The 23,917-nt window shown below is 36.9% G+C and overlaps 1 protein-coding gene across 2 annotated transcripts in view; it reads right to left on the bottom strand.

Moving 5' to 3' along the window:
- The window catches only part of DPP6 (dipeptidyl-peptidase 6), a 629,240-nt gene that overhangs the window by 341,181 nt on the left and 264,142 nt on the right, over nucleotides 1-23,917 (bottom strand). For both annotated transcript variants that reach the window (XM_011973070.1, XM_011973071.1), the window contains exon 5: nucleotides 6,272-6,346. In XM_011973070.1, the coding sequence (XP_011828460.1) occupies nucleotides 6,272-6,346 (75 nt within the window). The remainder of the gene's footprint in view (nucleotides 1-6,271; nucleotides 6,347-23,917) is intronic.

Raw genomic sequence — 23,917 nt, 5'->3', positions numbered from 1 at the left:
TAGCAGCCCTGATACATGAGAATGTGCAAGGCCTTCATCCAGCAGAAAACACTTGGATCAACTGGTTCCCCGAGGTGGGCCCAGGAAAGGCTCTGTAGACAGTGCAGAATGAGCCAGTCCAAGAGCACAAGAATCAAGAAAGACAATTCCCTTAGCCACTCCTGGACAAAGATTTCATCCCTTCTTGTAATGAAAAAGGGATGGCAGTAAACATCAGAACCATCTTATAACAACAGCTATATTTCTTGCAACATGGAAACTCATATACTCAGAATTGGCTGGGTGCAGTGGCTCACCCCTGTAATCCCAGCATTTTGGGAGGCCAAGGCAGGTGGATCAAATGAGGTAAGGAGTTTGAGACCAGTCTGACTAACATGGTGAAACCCCATCTATACTAAAAATACAAAAATAAGCCGGGTGGGGTGGTGCGTGCCTGTAATCCCAGCTACTTGGGAGGCTGAGGCAGGAGACTAACTTGAACCTGAAAGGCAGAGGTTGCAGTGAGCATTGCACCACTGCACTCCAGCTTGAGTGACAGAGTGAGACCCCGTCTCAAAAAAACAAAAATTAGCCATGTGTGGTGGTGGGTGCCTGTAATCCCAGCTACTCAGAAGGCTGAGATGGGAGAATCTCTTGAACCTGGGACGGGGAGGTTGCAGTGAGTCGAGATCACGCCACTGCACTCCAGCCTGGGCAACAGAGTGAGACACCACCAAAAAAAAAAAAAAAAAAAACACCAAAAAGAAACTCATATACTCAGAATTACCTGACTTGATTTGCAGCAGTTATAATTTAACTTGATTTGCAGCAGTTATAATTTAGTCCACAATATGGGTTCAATAATTTATAGCCCAATCCCTTCTATTACGTTTATAAAGTCTCAAGTTATTTTTTAAAATTAATTAACATATAGATAAAGGTAACTCGACCAGATGGCTGCATAGAAGATTCTGGAATGTAGTTGGGGTTCACCTCACCAAACGGGTTTGATCAGGATTATCCATGTCAGGGTGTTCTTCAAGTTTTATATGAATACAGTCCCTTAGAGAGCAAAATGGGCCCTATCAATTCACCACAATGGCAGGAAAAGAGTAGCAATGTATCAAATATGAAAACTGCTTCCAATTCCTGCCATGAAAAGCTCAGCAGCAAACCATCTTCTCTCAGGACTGAGCAGAACCCATCTCTAAAGATGGAATTTTGACCCTGTCAACACCCACGCCGTGAGCTTGGAAGCAGACCCCTCCCCAGGTGAGCTCTCAGATGCAACTGCAGCCTGGATGTCACCTTGACCACAGTCTTCTTTATAGAAGACCCTGAGTGCAAGGATCCTGCTAACTTGAGCCCAGATTTCTGACCGGCAGAAACTGGGATGATACATGTTGTCTGTCTTCAGCTGCTATGTTTTGGAATAATTTGCTATGCAGTGACAAGTAACTAAAATGGATCGGTTTATCTGTTTCAGTTATATGAACAATTTATAAACAAATCAGAGTATCAACCCATTTTACTGAGTGAATGACTGTGTGATTGGGATTTTAGGGAAAAAAATCGTAAAATCTAACCAGATTTTGGACAGAATTTCATTTGGACCAAAATGATGTTCCACTGGCAATGATACAATCATCTCAACTAACTCCTTTAAATATTGCAATGAAATTCTTCACAAATCTTCAGTGACTCTTTCAGAAATGATTCTTTAAGGAAGATATTTTTCTCTTAGCTCTTTGAAATTAATATTTTTAAATGATCTAAGATATTAATACTAGACTATTTTGAGGCTCTCAATAATACAGAGGCTTGGCATAGTTAAGATGAGCTAATTTGTGTATGTTCAAGGATGCTAGCCAAGCTATACATTTAGTAATATTAAAATAGTTTAGTAGGAAAAAGTATTAATATTTTTAAATGATCTTAGATAATGCATTTTACATTCTTTTTCTCTCTCCCCAAAGAGATCTGGAAATGTTTCTTATTTGTCAAATACATCTCAATATAAAAAAGCATGGCTGCTCTAATTAGATACATTTGTTTTAAGGCAATTTTTCTTTATTGGTATAGTTAATACAGTTTCAAATTAAAACTAAAAAATTGCTATTTCTCCAATGTCTAACTTAGCTTCAAGAGAATATTCAGAAACTGCATACTGAGAAATGTTATGAAATTTTATGTATAAAATAAAATAAAACTCATTTAGCAGATGTCTCTTTGGAGCAGGAATGATCTTTTGAGATAAAATAAGATGGTGTTAATAAGCACACATTGCAAACTATGATGCTGGTGTCACAGAAATACAAACACAATACTGTTTATTATTTTCCACATTCCAGATATACTACTTATAACCTATAGGTGTCTGAGGCTTGAAAAAATGGAAAACTGGGTTTGCTGTTTCTCGATTTTACTTGATAATTGATATTTGAAATATCTTTTTAAAGGCTACTTTTGAAGCTCTCAAAAAAACATAGGGTTGGCACATTAAGATAAGCTAACTTGTGTAGGTTCAAGGATGCTAGCCAAGCTATACATTTAGTAATATTAGAAGAATGTAATAGGAAAAAATATGCTAATTAGCATGATCCCACATTTCTAGAATAAACATGGAACGTTATTAGGATATTTCACAACTGAGATATTTTCCTTTCATTACATATTTTGTGGATTTGATAGAATTTCAAGAACTTGGATTGTATCTTGGTATAGCGCTAAGGGGTTCAGAGAAAAGATACACCACAAATATATTTGCTCAGTACTAAATGTACACAGACGACCCTGTGCTGGGTCCTCTGCGGTGGGGACAGACAGGAGATAAAAAGACCTGTCCCTGTCTTTGAGTATCTGACAATATGAAAATGGACAAATTAAATTAGTCTATGCCAAACAACTGGGAAATGATATAACATTGCAATTAGTCTCTGAATAAATGAGAAGAAGAGATACCCAATGCATATTCTAAAAATTAAACTTAAAAATCTTTCCTTCAACTCTTATTCTCAGGATGTTGCTGTACTATTTGTGTCTAAACTCCTTAATGATCTGGTCTTGTTTACTCCTTTCTCTTACCGCCCATGCTGTGCTGGAAAGCTCTTACTCACTCCTACTTGAGCCACTGCCAAGGCAGCTGATTTCATGTAGGCATCCATCACCTCCATTCCAATGAAAATGGATAGAGCCTTAAATCTGGTCCTGGGTGTACACACGGAACTACTCTGTGCTCAAACACATATACCCTGGAAGTGTAGGGAGCTGACACCTATTGGGTCGCCCTTCACCACTGAGAAACAGAAGCCCAGGTTCTCCCAGGAAGACGGCTCCAAGATGCAGTGCATAAGACTCAGTGGGTTAATCAAGCAAATATAGCTGGTGAGCATCGGAATGAGCCCTTGAACCTACGATTATTTGACTTCCAGTCCAGTATCTTTGGGCAGGCAACACAGAGAAGCAGAGGTTGAAGAGATTATAATTACCCTGAGGAAATATGGGGTAGTTGGTTTTTTTTTTTTTTTTTAGTGTAGCGGTAACCCAATATACTAAAATTTTATTGCAAATGAAAGATATACTGAAATAAATGAAAGATATCCAGTAATTGGACAGTTGGTTTACACTAAAACATTTTTATGATAGTCTTTTTAATGAAAAGTTGAGTCGGTTCATATAAACAAGTTATACTAGCTGCCTCTGAGATACACACATAAGAATATGTTGAGCTTGAATCCAAATAACAAATTATAGTTTCCTTATAATTCCTTATAATTAGATTGGAATCACATGTTGTAATACCCACTCGGTAAGTGCTATGTAACCATCATGAGAATATCAGGAACTTCAAGAAACTTACCTGTTTAACTAGAGCTCTCAAATGTATTTGAATATGGAACCTTTAATTGTTTCTAAGCAATACCAATGGATAATATAATATTATTAATTGATTATACTATTAATACAATACTAGCAATAATAATTACTGATACTAAATACTGATTAGGAAGTCCTGGTCTATTCCACTAATTCCAGAATCACAGACCTAGACTCTTCCTTTGAAACTCACCCCTCCCTTTTCTAATATTACTTACATCTTAGTTGATCTAGTTAGGAAGATCTTCCTAATATCTAACTCCAAATTCTCATGCTGAATCCCAACCTCTTTCCCTTATAATTTTTCCTCCAGAAGAGCAGAGAATACTTGCTTGAATAGTCCCGTATACAGTGACTGCTCGGCACAGAAAACTATTAAGGATTACTTATTTTATTCAAGTTAAAAGTATCTGTTTCTATAGACTTTTTTACAGTTTCAATATTTTCAATATTTTATCATTTTTATAGTTCTCTAAATACACTTCAAACTTTCTAGGTTTTCCTTCAGTTGAGAAAACAAACTGAAGAGTCTTACTCCAAACACTGACAGACGCTGCCCAGTGAGAAAGGGTTATTTCAAGGTTCCTGTTTAGAGCCACTACTCCACATGGTGAAGACTCATCTTTAGCAAAATGATCTTCATCAAAATGGTTTCTGGTTCAATGGGATCCCAGGGAACTCTTTCAAACAGAGCGTTGGGAAGCAGAAGAAAGTGGTGGAGAATTGTATCATGCACAGAACCACAGCACCACTGAGGACAGCATGCCTCTTCCAATCACATGGGTATGGGAACCCCTCTGTCACATTCCGGAGAACAAATACTCACTTTGTTTTGAGGCTTCTGGGAGCAGAATGCTCATTACCGCCATCCCACTGTTGGGGTGCTCCAATGATTAAAAGATTCTCTAGGAAGATAACCTGAAATCAATTTGTCTTTCTAGGCTTTTCTCACTCAGGTGTTAGCTGTGCCTCCTGGGGCAACCCAGAACACATCCATGAAAGACTTTCAGATATCTGCTAACATTTTTCTTTTATACAGGTGTGGAGATTATATTTTTGGTGGTTTTCAAGGGTGATGAAGGAAGCTGAAATGGTCTATGATCCATGCACATTGCACCCAGGTGCCTGAGGCTGAAAGAGGCAAGTTTAAGGCTGTGTCTAGGTAATGCAGAGTCCCAAGCTTTTTAGAATGTCAAGTTCACCTACTGGTCCCAATCAAAGAGATAAAGATGCCCAATTGTTTCAAAGAATTTGGATGGAAAAAAATGAAAAACTTTATAGAATGGACGTTTAAAAATGGAAAAATGGAAGACTGAAACAGAGTCCAAAAAATCTACAGTTGGAAGAATAAAGTTGAAATCTCCAGTAATCTAGTTGTCCAATCAACTTCTAAAAGAAAGTTTAAGAATTCAGAATTGAACTTGCATCTTCATGCAAACCAACATCCCAGCTTTCCCAGTGGATATAAACCAAAAGCTCGACTGTCTCATGCCAGAGAAGATTCTCTCAAACTCACCACAGAGCCATTCTGACCTGAATTAAAATGTAGGAGTCATTATACCTCACAGAAGCATCAAGAAACTCCAATTCAAATGGTCTCAGACATGCTAGGGAGGCAGCAGTAGACTCTATATTTTATTTGACAAAGAGGAAAGTTCTTAAAACATACATTTCTACAGTTGCTTATCTCTTATAAACTGGACATCTTCTCCACTTATACAAATAAACTTTACCTCCCAGCTTATTTAAAATTAAAGAGCCAAAATGAAATTTGAAATACCAGCATGTTCAATGAAAAAACAAGAAGAAGGAGGAAGATCCTGGCTTAGGAAGTTTTATACTGCTACTAAAGCACAGTGAGATTTTCCAGAAAATTATGGTGAAATGTTATGGGAGGCTTATATATGCAGGAAGTGCTAAAAATAGGCATTTATATAATGGAAGTGATAGCTTCAACTCTTCACTAGAACACTATGATGGCCAGGAGATAATTAACAAATTATTTCAGTTTAAGGAGTTTCTTTTTGTTCTTAGGATATCATTTCAGTTTAAGCAGTTGCTTTTTGTTCTTTTTGTTCTTAGGATAAAATCTATTATTTCATTGAGAAAACAGCCAGAAAAATAATTGCACAAAAAGGCAAGATTCGTGTCTATGAAGAAACAAATTCTTACCATCTTCCTCAGAAAAGTCTATTAAAAAGCCTCTAAACTATGTGACTTTTTTCCCCGACAAGCAGATTTTTATACCTTTCCTCTCTCCTAGGTGGCAGTATGATATGCAAAAGACACTTCCAGGATGTACAACATATTTCTGGATTCAAAGATCACTAAGTATAGAAGAGTCAAGGAAATGTACTTAATGAGATATTAGCATAAAGAAACAATTCTTTTGTAGGCAGAAAAGGATAATACTCACTGGTTCCACATTGTATGAAAAAAGTGCATACTCTCTATCCGGAGATATTTCATATTTGATGGCTCTTAATGATTCCTAAAAGAAAAAATAGACAAAGAATTTTAAAGTGTTACATATAACAAGTCAGAATCTTGTAATAAACTTATATCTGCTGGTGCCATTTTCAAAATTAATTAGCTATTAAAATGGCTATATCCTTTCTTTGTTAGTTGAATAATATTTAGCTAATGGATGTTTTTTCACATTTTATTTGTTTTTTTTTTTTCAAATTTCAGCAAAACTTACTTATTGGACTTACTGAGATAAGCCAATATAAATAAGCATTAAAGGCTGGGCACAGTGGCTCAAGCCTGTAATCCCAACACTTTGGGAGGCCGAGGTGGATGGATCACCTGAGGTCAGGAGTTCAAGACCAGCCTGGCCAACATGGTGAAACCCCATCTCTACTAAAAAAAAATACAAAATTAGCCAGGTGTGGTGGCGCATGCCTGTAGTCCCAGATACTTGGTAGGCTGAGGCATAAGAATCACTTGAACCCGGGAGGCAGAGGTTGCAGTGAGCCGAGATTGGGCCATTGCACTCCAGCCTGGGCAACAAGAGTGAAACTCCATCTCAGAAAAAAAAAAAAAAGAAAAGAAAAGAAAGAAAAGAAAAAGAAAGAAAGAAGCGTTAAAAAGCAAATTTTCTACAAGACTCTCAACCTCTTGATATATTTACACATCTTTTTCTCACTAATTCTAAGAAGCATATAATAAGCAGAGTTGTTACTAGAATAGAATCGCATTGTACACATTATTTTACAACTTGCTCTTTTTCTAATATGGGCATCCCTACAAGTCAGTAGATAGAAGACTAACTATGACTTTTTCCTTCAGATTTCTTCATAGTACAAACATCATCCCACATAAATCATACCATAAACTGTGCTGTTTTCTTTTAATTGCCCCTGCCCTCTGCACTGCAAGCACATTGCTCCACAGATACGCACACCCACCCCCAGAGCCCACATTGCTGACCTGGTGGACATCACTCTATGCATGCTCAGGCAACCACATGAAATCACAGAGAGAGATGACAGAGATTAGAAATGACATCACATTGGCCGGGCGCAGTGGCTCACGCCTGTAATCCCAGCACTTTGGGAGGCCGAGGTGAGTGGATCACCTGAAGGCGGGAGTTCAAGACCAGCCTGACCAATATGGAGAAACTCTGTCTCTACTTTAAAAATACAAAATTAGCCGGGCATGGTGGTGCATGCCTGTAATCCCAGCTACTCAGGAGGCTAAGGCAGGAGAATCGCTTGAACCTGGAAGGCAGAGGTTGTGGCGGACCGAGATCACGTCATTGCCCTCCAGCCTGGGCGACAAGAGCGAGACTCCATCTCCAAAAGAAAAAAAAAATATAAAGAAGTGACATCACATTACGCTCCTCTGCACCTTAGTTTTCTCATGCAACAATGCCTTAAGGAAATGAAGGAAATGACTCCAAGGACTTGGGTTCCTTTAATTGAGTAGTGATCTTTAAAGAGTTCATAATATCGCATAGTGCACACCGTGGGATATACTTTAATCTAGTCACTCAATTCTCACCAGAGGGAGACAATCCATTCCTGTTACTTATGGTAGCTTTGTTCTATAAAGTCATCATGAACACTAGTTCATGTGGAACTAGTGGATACTGAACCATTGCCTCTAGAAGAGACTCAACGTTAGGTTCGTTTGAACCTCTGGTCACAACATTTGAGTCAAATGATCAATAGATAACCTTGTTTTATGTGTCTTTCTTTTTAAAGACATCTTATCGAATATATAGTGTTGATTCATAAACATTGGACTCATGGCCAGCAACACATGACTTATGCCTAAGCAAAGCTAATCTCGAAGATGCATTTTCTCCATAAGGCGCTCACAGCCTTCTTGCACTTAGTGACACTATACAGTACTTCAGCACTATGCCTGGGACCCGCTTTCAACAGTGAGATCACCAGCATAAAGCACAAACATGCAAAAAAAAGGAGCACCAAATGGAACAACAGAAAAGGACAGTGGTTCATAGCATGAAAGTTGAAATGAAAAAGCAGAATAGTGCTTTGTTCTGCTGTAGCTGGGAATGCCAACATTGGACAACTCAAATCTTTTGCACTATGCCTGAGAACGATGGCAAAAGTGCTATGATTATCTCCTCGGGGCTCACAGATACATTTTATCACATGGGTGAATTTGGAAATATAGAAGCTGTGAATAATAAGAATAGATTATAAGCATTTCTAGTGAGCTCTTACTATAAACAGTGTTGTAATAAAGATCCCAATCTATGTCTTTGCTGATATATGTGTGGTTTTCACATTTTCATATAGAATAGATATCCATGGGTGGACAATTTACAAGTTTTAAAATTAAGTAGATATTGCCAAACTGTTTTTCAAAAATGTTTTTGGAATGTGCACTCCCACCACAGATGTATGAATGCATGTTTTCTTCCCTTCTCTGGAAGCATAAGGTGTTTTTTCTTCAATTTTGACCCTCCCATAGATGTAAAGTGGAGCCTCATTGATAGTTTAGTTTCTATTTCACTGCTTGTGGATACATTTGATCCTTACTATCCATGTTTTAGACAATGTTGATTTTATCTTTAGAAAACTGTCTATCCACTTTCCCTTGAAAATACTCTCCATGCTTCCATTTTTCTCCTCCTATTCATTTTTAAACTCCTGCCTGTCATGCTCTTATCCCCACCACGCGACCACAATCTCAAGGTTATCAGAGACTCACTTTGCTAAGTGCCATAATTTCTCAGCTGTCATCTTACTTGACACAGCTGACCAGTCTCTCTACTCCTCAAAGCCCTGACTGTACCTGGCTTCCCGGACACTCATCACCTGCTTTTCTCCTACCTCCCTCACTGGTTCTTTTCATGCTATTTTGTGCTTCTCTTTGTTTTCCTGAGCTCTGAATGTTGGAGTGCTCAAGGATTGATATTTGGATCTCCTCACTTCCTAGGTGGTGTTATCCAGTCTCATGGTTGTAAAAACCATGCACCGTCCGGCTGAGGATTCCAACATTCATGTCTCCAGCCCAGACCACCTGAACCTGCACTGGACCTGGCCTTGAATTTCAGACTTGTCTGGCCAACTGCCTCCCTGACATCTCTACCTGAGTGTCGCGTGGATACCTCAAGTCAATGGGAATAGGCCGAGCCCTTGTACTCCACTCCCACCTGCTCAGCTCCTGTAACCTTTTTCCTCTTCTCAGATAGTGGCAACCCCATTAGCTTGGTTGTTAGGTCAAACTCTTGGCTATCTTTTCTCTTTCCCTCTGTTTTACACACCCTACATCTGTGTGGTTGGAAAATACCATTGGTTTACCTTCAAAATAGGTTTGGAACCATTTCTTCTCTTTCCCACCACCATTACCCTTGTGTAAGGTGTGTGCATTCTTTCCTGAGGTACTGCAGTGGCCTTCTACCTACTTTCCCAGGTGGCCAGGGGCATCTCTCAAATATGCAAATCACATCGCTCCCCCGGGAAACCCTCCCACAGCTTCCCATCTCACCTGTGGGAAAAGCCAAGTCCTGACTGACCAGGCAGCCCTGCTGGACCCAGTTCCCTCTTAGTTCTCTGCGTCCATCTCCCAGTATTCTCCCCTCAGTCCCATTCCCTTCATTCCAGCCACGCCAGTCTCTGTCCATCCTAGAGCAAGCCAGGCACACGCCATTCTCAAGGCCTTTGTACTTCCTCTTTCTTCTGCCTGAAATGTTCTTGACCTTTCATTTCTTTTGGCTTTTTTTCTCAAGTCACCTTCTAAGTGAGGCCTTCCATGTCCTTCAATGGCTAATAAATCTAGATATTAACAGCCTTGCCTCTAACTTTTTATAACCCTTTTCTCTGATTTATTTCTCTAGGTCTAATCATATTAATACATATTATGTATTTTTTAACTTATTTATATTAAATATTGTCTGCTTTCTTCATTAGAGTATAAACACCTTGAAAGGAAGATTATTAAAATTTTTAATTTCTCTCAGCAATGTTTTGTAGCTTTCAGCATACAGAGTTTGCCCGTATTTTGTTAAATTTATTCCCAAGGATGTGCTATAATTGATGCTTTGTACATATAAAATACATGTATATTTTAGTTTAAATATCCAATTGTTTATTGCTAATATGTAAAATTCATTTGGGTATCTTGACCTTATTTTCTGTGGCACTGATAAATGTAATTATTTGTTCTGGTAGATATTGTCTGTATATTTCTTAGAATTTTCTACAAAATCATATTTCCTGTGTATATAGGTTTTTCCTTTCTTTTCTATCTAGACACTTTTTATATCTTTTGGTTGCCTATTGCACTCTAGAGAACTGCCAGTATAATGCTCAGTAGAAGTAGTGAGAGTGAAGAACCTTGCTGTTTTTCCTAAGCTTAAGGAGAAAGCCTTCATTCTTCTCCATTGAGTATATTTGCAGTATTTTTAATAGATACATTTTATCAGGTTGAAGATATTCCTGTCTATTTCTAGTTTGCTTAGAGTTTTTATAATGAATGTGTGTTTAATTTTCTCAAATGCTTTTTCTGCATCTATGGAGATGATTATGTTATTCTGCTTTTTCAGTCCTAGTCTGTCAATATGGTAAATTACAATACTTGATTTCAAAGGTTAAACCAACCTTGCATGCTGGGATAAGCTACCATGATGTATTATCCCTTTTGATATATTGTTGGACTCAATTTGCTAGTATTTTGTTGAGGATTTTTGCATCTGTGTTCATGAGGGAAAGTCATCCGTGGTGTTATTTTCTTTCCACATCTTTGTTTGGTTTTCATTTCAGGGTAATACTGGCCTAAGAAATGGACTTGTGCAATATGTCTTCCTCCTCTTCTATTTGTCTAATAAGTTTGTGCAAAATTGGTACTATTTCTTACATAAATGTTTGGTAGAATTGATCAAGTGAATCAATTTGGTCCTTGAGTTTTAAAATATGGGGCTTTTAAACTACGAATTCAATTTATTACACTAACATCCAGTAATTCAGGTTACTTATTTCTTCACTGGTGAACTGTAATACTTGGTGTCTTTCAAGGACTTTTCTGTTTCATTTATGTTGTCCAAATTATTAATGTGTTTGCTTGGTGTCTGATATTGTTCTTTTCCATCATCTTTGCTCTTGATTGATTTTATTGTTCTTTCTGAAAAACAAGCTGGTCATTTTTTCTAACATCTTTCTGTTTTCTATGTAGTTGATTTCTGCTCTTTTATTACTTTTCTTCTGTGTGCTTGGCATTTTAAATATTTTTTTTTCCTAGTTTTTTTTTTTTTAAGTGAAAGCTTAGATCTAATATGAACAGTTAAAGATATACACTTCCCATTAAGTACTGCTTAGTTGTATACCATACATTTTGATATTATGGCTTTTATTTTCATTCACTTAAAACACATTCAGTTTCTTCTTTGGCTGATTTGTTATTTACAAATATGTCATTCAATTTCCAATTATCAAGATATATTCCAGATATTTTTCTGGTATTGATTTCTAGTTTGTTTCTGTTAAAGAACATACTTTGTATAATTTCCATCCTTTGAAATATATTGAGATGTGTTTAATGACCCAGCATATAATCTACTTTGGTGAATGTTTCATGTGCACTCAAAAGAATGTGCATTTTTCTATTGATGAGTGGTGTGATGCACAAATGTCAATTCAATTGACTTGGTTATATTGTAGCTCAATGCTAGCTGCATACATCTTTAGGATTCTTAAGTCTTCTTAATAAACGTACTACTTTATCATTATGAAATATTTCTTCTTATTTCTGGTAATATTCCTTGGTGTCTATTTTATCTAATATAATAGCCATTCAAGATTTTCATTGACTAGGGTTTGGATGGTACAGCTCTTAAAATCCACTTTTTTTTTTTTTTTTTTTTTTTCTAGATGGAGTCTCACTCTGTCACCCAGGCTGGAGTGCAGTGGCATGATCTCAGCTCACTGCAACCTCTGCCTCCTGGGTTCAAGCGATTCTCCTGCCTCAGCTTCCCGAGCTGCTGGGATAATAGGCGCCCACCATCATACCTGGCTAAGTTTTGCATTTTTAGTAGAGACAGGGTTTCACAATGTTGGCCAGGTTGGTCTTGAACTCCTGACCTCAGGTAATCTGCCAGTCTCAGCCTTCCAAAGTGATGGCATTACAGGCATGAGCCACTGTGCCCAGCCTTAAAATTCATTTAATTTTAATCCACATCTTTATATTAAAATTAGATAACATAGATAGCCTATAATTGGATCTTTCCTTTTAAACAAAATTTAAAATCCTCCAGGAGTATTAAGGGGAGCTTGTAGGCATAATGATATAGGAAATCTGTCCTTTAAACTGTCAGTTATATTCCACCCCATATTAGATCAGATTTCTTAATGCCACCATGTCCAAGAAAGTTCTAACATGTTCCAAAGGTTTTATGTGTTTGTATTTTCGCTTTCCATGTCAGTGTTTAGAGTAGGACAAAGGTTCAGACAGAAGTCTTACATGAGATTACATTCAGAGGAGCTGGGCATATCGTATTGTACTTAAACAACCCTTTGAAGAAAAGAAGGATATTTTAAAGAACTAGTTAACTAATTCTACAAAAATGTCCACCAAGAGCCTAGCCATATGTTGACAACATTTATCATTCCTGGCACACCTCCTTCTGTCACGTAGATGTAACTTTTCATCTGGTATAATTTTTCTTACTCCAAAGAACTTCCCTTAAGTTTCTCATAGTATAGGTTTATGGCCAATAAATGTTGTCTGATTTTCTCTGAAAATATATATCTTTAAATATATACTTTTTTTTTTTTTTTTTTTTGAGAAGAAGTTCTCATTCTGTTGCCCAGGCTGGGGTGCAGTGGTATGGTCATTGCTGACTGCAGCCATAAACTCCTAGGCTCAAGAGATCCTTCTGCCTCAGCCTGTTAAGTAGCTGGGCCTACACAAATTCTTAATCTTTATTTTTGAGAGAGATTTCTGTGGTGTGTAGAATTCTAGATTGACAGTGTTTTATCCCTCCCAGCACTTTAAATGATCTCATTCCAATGTCCTCTGGCTTGCAGCCCCTCTGCTGAAGAGTCAGCTGTTTTCTTAGGTTTGTTCTTCCAAACATGTCTCGCTCCTTTGGCTGCCATTAAGGTGTTCTATTTGTCAGTCATCTTAAGTAACTTGATTATCATATTCTTTGTTACTATTTTCTTTATGGAGTTTATTGAGTCCTTTACCAAATGTGGAAGAAATTCAGTCATTATTTCTTCAAAAGTTTGTTTTATCATCTTTTCTCTCTTCCCTTTGTGGAACTTTAATGACAGGTATATTAATCTACTTTTTACTGTCCAACAGCTTATTGACATGCTGTTCAGGCTTTTTTTTTTAAAAGTTTCTCTTTGTTCATATTTGAAACTTTATTACACGTAAGTGCATTTTTTTTTTTTTTTTTTTTTTTTTTTTTTTTTTTTTTTTTTTTTTTTCCCTCTTCTGTGGTATCTACTCTGCAGTTCATCTAGAGAATTTTTAAATTTTTTTTTAAATCTCTGGAAATTTCATCTGAGTGTCTTATAATCTTTAATTTCTCTTATCATCATGTTCATGGTTTTCCTTATAGCCTTGAGCATTTGGAGTACATTTATCTTAGCAGTTTTAACATGCTTTTCTGCTAATTCTCTTATCTTTGTTATCTGCAGGTCTGTTTCTATCAACTGTTATTTCTCCTCATTATGAGTCACATTTCCCTGCTCCTTTGCATAGATCATGTTTTATTTTTAAATTAACACCGGATATTTTTAATTCTCTCTTGTTGAATTTAGGACTTTTTGTTTTCCTTCAAAGAATATTGGACTTTTTATGACAGGCAATTAATTATTTGTGGATTAACCTGACTTATTCAAGGTTTTTAAAAAAAGATGTTTTAAGGGTTATTCCATAGTGGCCATTAGTCACGCATCACTTCACAATACGTCTGCTATGTTCTGAGAAATGTGTCATTAGGCGATTCTGCCATTGTGCAAACATCACAGAAAGTACTTCCACAAAGCTAGATGGTACAGCCTATGGTACAGCCTACTCCACACCCAGGCCACATGGCAAAGCCTGTTGCTCCCAGGCTGCAAACCTGTACAGCATGTTACTGTACTGAATACTGTAGGAAGCCGTAACACAGTGGTAATTTTTGTATATCTAAAAATATCTAAACATAGAAAAGACACAATAAAAATACGATATTATACTCTTAGGGGACCAATGTCCTACATCCATTGTTGACTTAAGATGCCATTATGTGACACATGACTATATTCTAGGGCTAATTGAGCCTCATCCTAAGAAACTACTTTCCTGGTGTCTCTGTTTAATGTCTCACGGTTAGAATAAACTTAAATAATTCCTGACAATATGTGAGCTCTGGGAATATTTCATCTCATAGAGTCCTGTAATTGTTATTTCCTTGGAGTTTTATTTTGTTCGGCCTTTTGGTGTTTCATTCTTCACATATAAAGATCAATAATTAACTGAAGTCTCCAAGGGAAATCTATGTATTAGGCTGGTGCAAAAGTAATTGCGGTTTTTCAAACACCGCGTGTTCTTACTCATAAGTGGGATTTGAACAGTGAGAACACATGGACACAAGGAGGGGAACATCACACACCAGGGCCTGTTGGGGGGTGGGGGTAAGGGGAGGGAGAGCATGAGGAGAAATATCTAATGTAGGTGGTTGGTTGACGGGTGCAGCAATCCACCGTGGCACATGTATACCTGTGTTACAAACCTGCACATTCTGCACATGTACCCAAAAACTTAAAGTATAATAATAATAATAATAAAGTCATTGTGGTTTTTACCATTAAAAGCAATTACTTAAATAGATTTTGTGAATATTCTCTAGTTAGTTTCCTCCTTTTGAGTCCTGTGTCTCATCACCTGCAGCCACCTTCTTTCCTTGAACTCTGACTTCTGTCTTCTTAACTTGGCAAGACTGCAGGTCTTGAATTTTTCCCCTTGGTGCTGCAGTCCAGCATTCACGCAGAAAGCCCAGAGGATGGCATGGTTCATTTATATGTTTTTCTTTTCTCAGGGATCACAGCTGTGCACTGCCTGTTGTCCAATACATGAAAACTGATTTTTTTCTCCACATTTTATCCCATTTTATAGTTGTTTATGTTAGGAGGGTAATTCTAATCCTCTTATAGTCTCATGGCCAGGACCAGAAGCCAAGAAGCAAATTTTCATCTGTTTTGCCACAGCTCTATTCCCAGTGCCTAACAGTGACTGTGTTATAATAGATGCTCCCTAGAGGTTTGCTGAAGAAAGGAATGATTACATCCTCAGCTGTTACAAGGGTGGCAACAATGGGGCTGATGTGCAACAACACCAAAAGAAACCAGCAAAGAATGCAACTTTCTACACTTAGAAATTAGTCCGGGTCGCATTCCTTGATGGAGGGTCAATTGCTAATGATATCGCTGGAGACAGTGAGAATTTCAGTTTTCAATTTGAGAAACTCACCACTGCCATAGTTAGGTGTGATTCCATGCATTTCTGACCACCCCAGTCTCCATGCACCCAGCAGTTGTACACATTTTGAGCTGTAGGTCTACCTTCTTACCAAGTGCAAATAATGAATGTGAAAAACATCTAACACATTCTAGAACATTTGCTCTATGAATCAAAGATCAATTTCCCAGGCAAAGCAGGCCTTGGTTTCAGGCTTGATTGGGCTAATTCTAAAATATTTTTGTTCTTTTTCGATTATTTATTTGTCTTTTTGTGCTCAATTTGGAAAAATTCCTTGTCAGTTGTAGATATGCTCCTTTTACTTGTTACCTGGATTATAAATATTGTCCATTATTTGTCTACTAATTTTGTCTTTTTTAAAATTAAAATTTAAAATGTTATATGGAAAATTAAATATGGCTATCTTTTATAACTTCAGAATTTCCAATTTTGATTAATAAGTTCTCTCTTTTTATGAAACCAAATTACAGACTTTTAAAAACATTTAAGCCTCTAATTCAATTGGAACTTAATTTTGTATATTTGTACAATGAGACTTACATCACGTCTTTGTAGATGAAGAGTTAGGTATGCCAGCACTGTGTTCTAAGTGTGTCACCCTACCCCTGGTGTTTCTCATGTCAAATACTCACTTACATTGGAAGCTTCTTTCAGATTCTCTAGTTTTTCACCACTCTCTTTGCTATTCCTATACAAAGTTTGATGGCTTTAAGCTTGGACTATGGATTCAGAAAGCCTGTGATTCATATCCTGTTTATACCATTCACTATGAGAGACATTGAAATTTTCTCAATTTTTTGTGTCTCTGTAAAGTATTGTTAATATTTATACCTACCTCGTACTTGATACACAAATTTAATAAAGTAATTACAATACCTGGTACATAATAAGTACTCAAAGTGTTAGCTATTATTGTTGTGGAGTTGAATATAATGTCATTCTTTTGTGTTTTCACTTCTGGTAAAAGAGTATACATTACTATGCATTTTGAAATGCTTTCATGGCTACACAAAGGTGTTTATTCTTATATATGACAATCAAGATCATTTTGCAAAATGTTTAACACTAAAGTTGTTTCAGAGTTCTAATTAGGGTTGTATTAAAATTTGATATCAATTTTCAAATAATTAACATTTTAAATATTGTTTTCTTATTTAATATTATATCATTTCTTTAATGTTTTCAAATTTTTAACAAGATCTTATAGTTTGCTTTATTCAGTCTTCTGAAGTTCATGTCAGATTTATTTTATGTCTTTTTATATTTTTGTTCTTTTTATGAATGGAATATGTTCTTCATTTTCACTTCAAGGTATTTATATTGGTGAAGAGAAAAGTTATTCATTTCATAATATATTTCTTGTATTTAGCCATATTAAGATATATTCTTATTAGTTTTAAAAAAACTAATGTACTTTAGGTTTTTCAGAAATAAAATTCTATTATGAGAGAAAAGATGTCTTTTTTTTTTCTTTTATTTTCTAGTTCTTTCTTATTTCAATCATTTGGTTTGGTTGCACTTTCTTCAAGAACATATTAAATATTAATGGTGATGATGAGTATTCTTGCCTGATACCTGACTATAATTGAAATGGTTTTACTGTTTGTCATTTAAATGGTTTTCACTGATGGTTGGTTTTTGGTAAACAAACTTTAGCATATTTAAGCAATTATTTATTCTTACATTAGCAAGGATTTTTATTAGGAGCTGTTGATAAACTTTATGAGATCCCTTTTTCAGCATCTAGCAACTTAATCATAAGGATTTTTCTATCATTTTGTAGTTCTAATACATTTTGTTGATGGATTTCCTGCTATTTAAATGCTGTTGTAATCATTAAACCTTACTTTAGCATATTATGATTTTGGTACATAGCTGAACTCCACTTGTTAATATTTTGCTTATAACTTTTATACTTACTAAAGAGATGGGTGTTTACAGTATTTCACATTTTGCATTACCTGGGGCTACCAGTTATATCAATCACACAATTTTTAATAACATTATGCTGACTTTAAAAATACTGGTCTACATGTATGATTGTCCCATTTATATAAAATTCTAAGCATGTTTCTGAGGAGATACATATCTAAAGGATTGGTTTGTTTTTCCTGTAGTAGATAAATACGTATGTGATAATAAATGCAGAGAAGAAAAGGTGGCTGTTAGTGGAAGAAAGAGATATAAAATGATAATGCCCCCAATTTGTCAAGTAATAGAAGGGAAATGAATGGTAGATAGCATAAATATACCCAGAGGCTTTTTTGAATACAACCTCCAAATGAAACACGTAATTAAAAAAACCCTAAATATACAAGATGAATAACAATCAACAAAAGACAAATACTGCAAAGATTGTTACAGGAGGATGCTATGTGCAACTCTGTGGGCGCACACATCAAATTTAACATAAATAGATGATCATATTCTCCCTTCCTGGTCAATGAGAAAGACAGAATACTTGGGCCTGGTGATAATGTTAATGATAGTGGCCACAGACTGCCTCTGGGCCCTGAATTCACCCAAGAATAATTTAATTTTAAATCAGATAGACTCAGGTGCTGCTCCCAGCACTGCATTTACTGAGTCAGAGAAAACCTGAAAACATAGATGCTACAGAGTAGAAAGATGATTAAATATCCACATTGAAAAAGTGTCCAGATGGTTTACAGCTCAGTTCTGTCTAACCTTGAAACAGATCATTCCCCAGGACAGCTGTGCCAGCAATTTTTTTTTTTTTTTTTTTTTGCATTAGGCTAAACTGACTCAATGTTTTGCATCTCTAGTCTTTGTTTTAGGACAAATGTAGTGGCTTCCAGGAGCAATCAGGTGATAGGTAATGATGGACTCACAGACATGAACACAGTGTTTGAAGTGGTGGCATCCTTTTCAGTAATGGAATTAATGGCCTCAGCCCCATCTTACAACTGCAGCAACCAAGGCTACAGCCGGATCTTGTATGCAGTCTAGAAATAATTTAGTTTGGAATTAGACAAAGCTGAGTTCAGCTCTCAGGACTATCCGTTATCAGCTGAGTGACTTAGAAAAAGGTTTTTAAACTTCTTTTTTCTGATCTTTAAAATAATAATAAAGTACTGAAGCTTATAGAGTTCCTAAGGATTTTGGTTAAATAAGATAATGAAAGTAGAGTGTTTAGGATTCTTTAGTCACACCGTAAGCACTCAAAGTATCAACTATTAGTTAATGAACTCTACATATACCTTGTAGTAGCTTATTCCTCAAAGTGGCTTTGGTTTTCTGCTTCACAATCTGTTATTCTCCCCACTTCAGTTTCTGAGTTTGACATCTCCCCACCCAAGACCAAGGCTTGAAAAACCCCAGACAACATAGAATATTGTTTAATCTCATCTGCCTGTACACAAAATGAAGTCAAGTGTTATCAGTTCTACTCCTGTGATGTAACTTAAACCAACTTCTCCTCTGTGTCTTCAAAGCCATTGCCTTAATTTAAGACCTCCATCACATTCACCTGGACTTGAAGCAGCCCCTGTCGATGTTTTGTTTACAACCTTTACCTTCTATAGTCCTCTTTTTTTATTGGTTAGAGTTATTTTCCTAAAGCACAGTGGCTTGGTCCAGCTCAAAAATTCTAACCCGCCTTGTGCTGCATGGTGACGTCTTGTCCCTGTGTAAAGAATCTTACCATGAGTTCCCCAAACTGTTGATGTGGCTGATTATTGTATGACCTACTGACCTTGAAAAAATGCTGATCGGTTTCTGAATCAAGAAGTTTTATGAATTTTCTTGCATACAGACATTTCAGCCTGCATGTTGCAATTGGTAGCCAATGATTGTAAGCCCTGTATCATACCCTGCAATGAAAAGGACAATTCAGATATGAGGGGTCCCCTCCCTTCTCTTAAGCTTTCTTATAAAAGCCTTTCAACTTGTAACAGACTCTGGAACACTCTCAACTTTGTTGGTGTGTCTGCCTGGGCTAATAATCACATTTGGCTTCCAATACACCTTTTATCAAATTATTTCTGCCTCAACAGCCTTAATTTCTGTCAGCATTATGGTGTAGCCAGTAGGCTTTGGAGTGACCTCCCTGGACCATCCAGCACAGCTTCCAACCTTCATGCAGATCCTGGCAACAAACCCGTTGTGAGCTTGGATGCCCCTGCTGGGTGCTACAGATGAGTTCTTCCTGAAATCAACAAACTTCCCGTCTTGGTTGAAGTTGTGATTTTTTTTGAAACTGGCTTTCTCCTTGGCTAGAAAATACAATGTCTTTCTCAGAACGAGTGTCCTTGTTACAAATTCAAGGTAAGGGTTTTTGCTGAAGTTTAGGGCAGGGTAAAATAGCTCTGTGAATTTTTCCCTGGAGGTTTGGTGTGAAAGCACTTTTCCTCAGTGATGGCATGAGGGGCACTTTCGCTCCACTGCATAGCTGGTCTCACCCAAAATAATCACAATGGAAAGGAGGTCTTCTGAGACTGAGAGTGCACTGCCTCTAATCAATGCCAGCTGGTTTTATGCACAATACTTTTGGTCCTTTTACCTGCAAGGGCTTAGATAAGTGGATCCACCTAACCTGGCATGGTCATAAGCAGCAACGTCCAAAATGGGGATCTTTTGAAATGCCTAAAATGATTTACTTGGGCACACAATTGGAAAAAACTGGATTTAGAATCAGACAAATTGAATGGAAGACTTACTTCCAACAGCACCTAGAAGGTTCTATAAGAAATTTTGAAAGAAAAAAATGTCTGCATTCAAGAGGTAAACAAGAGGATATTCGCGACTATTGCTGCACTGAAAAAGACTTCAGAGACTTTGTCCCTTTCACCTCCAACGGCTCCTCACTCCTCATCCGTCTCTGCTTGTTCCCTCAGCTCCCGTACATTTCTTAGGCAGAGATTTTTGGAATTTCACAATGCACACATTTCCTTCTCTCTCAAAAGAGGGAAATACATGAATTTGGAACAAAAGGAGCAAATGGAAGGACTACAGCATGAGAATGAAATTACTGAGATTATAACAATACGGATCCAACAATTTTTTTTCTAAACTGAAACTAATGAATGATACCAATTGATTTATTGCAAGCTTTGCCAGACCATTTATGATCCTGATCTTCCACTGGCATTGGTAAAATAGATTCAGCCACTCGTATTAAAATGGAATGCTTAATTGAACAATTAATAATCTAAAGGAAAAAGATAGATAAATGTTTAGAAAAGTTAGGCCCTCAGGTCTAATAAGTCAGAATCTTGAGCTCAGAGCAATCCTATATCTGCGTCTAGCACAAAAATTTTGCTCTTTCTGCTACAAAGGCTGAAAGGAAAAAGCACCACCCACCCCCCGCCCCCCCCAAAAAAAGAGAGAAACTGCTAAAAAATTTTTCCTACCTGCATTTCCTAATCAAACAAGACCAGCAAACACAAGATAGATCTGTTACTATTTCAAGACTACTTGGAGATTTTGTCTTTATTATGCAATTTGGTCAGTTTTTAGGTAAAATGTAAACACTGAAAATTTAACTCATTTGAAACTTACAAAAAATGGTAAAAGAAGTTTTTAAAAATCAAACTTACGTGGAAACTGCTTTACCCAAACTTTTGGTCCACAGCTTTCATCAGATTACCCATAGGGGCAAAAAAATTTAGCCATATGAATAGTCCCAATTTTGTCAGAAATGTAATTTGGATCCAGCTGTCTTTTATAAATTAGTGAGTTTGTGTGGTGAAACCCTGTCTCTACTAAAAATACAAAAAATTAGCCGGGCGTGGTGGCGCACGCCTGTAATCCCAGCTACTCAGGAGGCTGAGGCTGGCAAATTGCTGGAACCTGGGAGGCGGAGGTTGCAGTGAGCTGAGATCGCGCCATTGCACTCCAGCTTGGGCAGCAAGGGCAAAACTTCATCTCAAAAAAAAAAAAAAAAAAAAAGGAAAATTCTAAAATGAAAGCTGTAAAATCTTTATTTGTGTTTGTGTATGTTTAGATGTGTTTACACGTATTTAGATGTATCATTTGTTGTGTCTACCTGGTACCAAATCAACATAAATAAATGAGCACTCATAAATTAGTAAACACAAATATTTCCCAAGTTCACGTGACTTAAGTTAATCTTTACCTTTAATAAACAAGCTGGTTTTAAAATTATTGATAAAATAAAAGTAGAAATGTCTTCAAGATTGTCAGCACTCCCTTTTGTCTCATTATACTTGGAAGACATTTTTATATTTGTCTCTGATAGATATTTTTAAATGTCAGGGTTTGGCACAAAGGTTATAAAACTACAAGCCTAGCCAAAACCAGAATGATTTTTGTGTAATTTTTTGATAGGTAAGACTAGTTTAATCTTGTTGGTTAAATGAAAACAGCTGTATCTTCTGAGTTATTAGCAAAATACGCATATATTTAACCTAAACTCCTTCCTTAAATGAGCATCTGATACTCACAGGCCATAAAAATGGTTAACAAGGAAGTAACTTGAAATAATGACTAACTTTGTCCAATATCTCAATTTTCACAAGCAATCCAGGTAAACTGTTAAAAATAAATAAATTAGGTAAATATAAACGGGATAAACTTTTATAAACAATATTTATGTAATTTTCAATCTTTATGTTCAATTTAAATACTACTCATTAAATCTTTATTTCCAAATAAAATAAGAAAACTAAACCATAGCAAAACATATTTCTAAAAATTATAAAGGAGCTACTTGTATTTGAAAACAATCAGGTAAAGTATACTTTTGTGAATAAAATTGAAACATTTTCCTTTCTCTGTACCTGAATTCTCCAGAATTTGTAAACTATGCCTCGACAGCTAAGGCCAAAATAATGATCATCCAGAGACTGGAGGTTGATTCACTATTCAGGAGAATGGCAAGTAACCTCATGTCATGATCTACTCCATGGTGCTAGCAACCTGGCCCACATGCGATGACAAGGTTTGTTCTCCTCACTCAGGGATGTGACTTCTTGGGAATGAGCCTTCCCAGAGCCAAGGAAGGAAAGAAGGATGTCTACCCTTCTAACCTAAGTGGAGACTGATCATCAATGCTTCCAAGGTTAGATTTTTTTTTTTAATCAAAAGAGGGAAATGATACCCTACAGGTCACATTAGGCAAACTTCCAAGTGAAGTCACCGGGGGAAGAAGTCTTGTGTGTCATCTTGTTGCTAAGTAAACAGTCTTACTGTGGGCTCTTCAAATTGTCGACGTCCTGTGTGATTTACTGACACTGAAAAGGACGCTGATTTGCCTCTGAATCATGAAGTTTTACTGATTGTCTTGCACGTAGGCATCTTAGCCTGTGTGTTGCAATCCATCTTCAGTGATTGTAATCTCTTTATTGTACCCCTTCATGATAAAGGACAACTCTGATATGAGCTGTCCCCTTCTCCTAAACTTTCTGAAAGCCTTCCAGCTTGCAACAGATTCTGGAACACGTCCAACTTTGTTGGTAGGTTTCCCCAGATCGATTCTCACATGTGGCTTCCAAGAAACCTTTATTACATTATTTCTGCTTCAGTAGCTTTAATTTTGGTTGATACCTTTCCATGTGCTACAGACTAAAGACTACACACAATAGAAGCTTCCTGAAGGCCTCTCTCCATCTTTTCCCTAGACCTTCCAGCCACAACTTTTCAAGCCCCTCCCAAAACAACCTACTAACCACACTGTCTACCCCTGAAATGTGGATTTATCCAATCTTTTCATTTTGCCTATTATGCCATTTCCGACTTTTCTCCCATATTCAAGGACTGCTGAAATGTTCCTTCTGCAAGCCTCTATCTAGAGTTCATAGCAATCCTCCTCTTGATCTTTCTTACCTTGTTCTCATTGCACATTGGATTAATACCGCTGTTGCAAAATATATTATGTTGAAACAACTACTTCTTTTACATGCAGGCTGAAAGCTACATAAGAGTAGAAATCTGTGTTTTATTAATCACTGTATCCACCCACCACCTTGCCTAGTCAGGGCCTTGCCCAGAGAAGGCCTTCCCTGACTGTCACATGGCAGAGTATACGTGTGATGGAGGAGTGATGGTACACCACCCTCAGCCTGCAGGGAACAGTAGCTCTGGGGTCAGAAAGATTAAACCACTACTGTACTTCTTTTCAGATTTTTTTTTTTTT

The sequence above is a fragment of the Mandrillus leucophaeus genome, unplaced genomic scaffold (assembly GCF_000951045.1).
Source record: "Mandrillus leucophaeus isolate KB7577 unplaced genomic scaffold, Mleu.le_1.0 Scaffold134, whole genome shotgun sequence".
Lineage (NCBI taxonomy): Eukaryota > Metazoa > Chordata > Mammalia > Primates > Cercopithecidae > Mandrillus > Mandrillus leucophaeus.
This window is presented reverse-complemented; position numbering and strand designations above follow the sequence as displayed.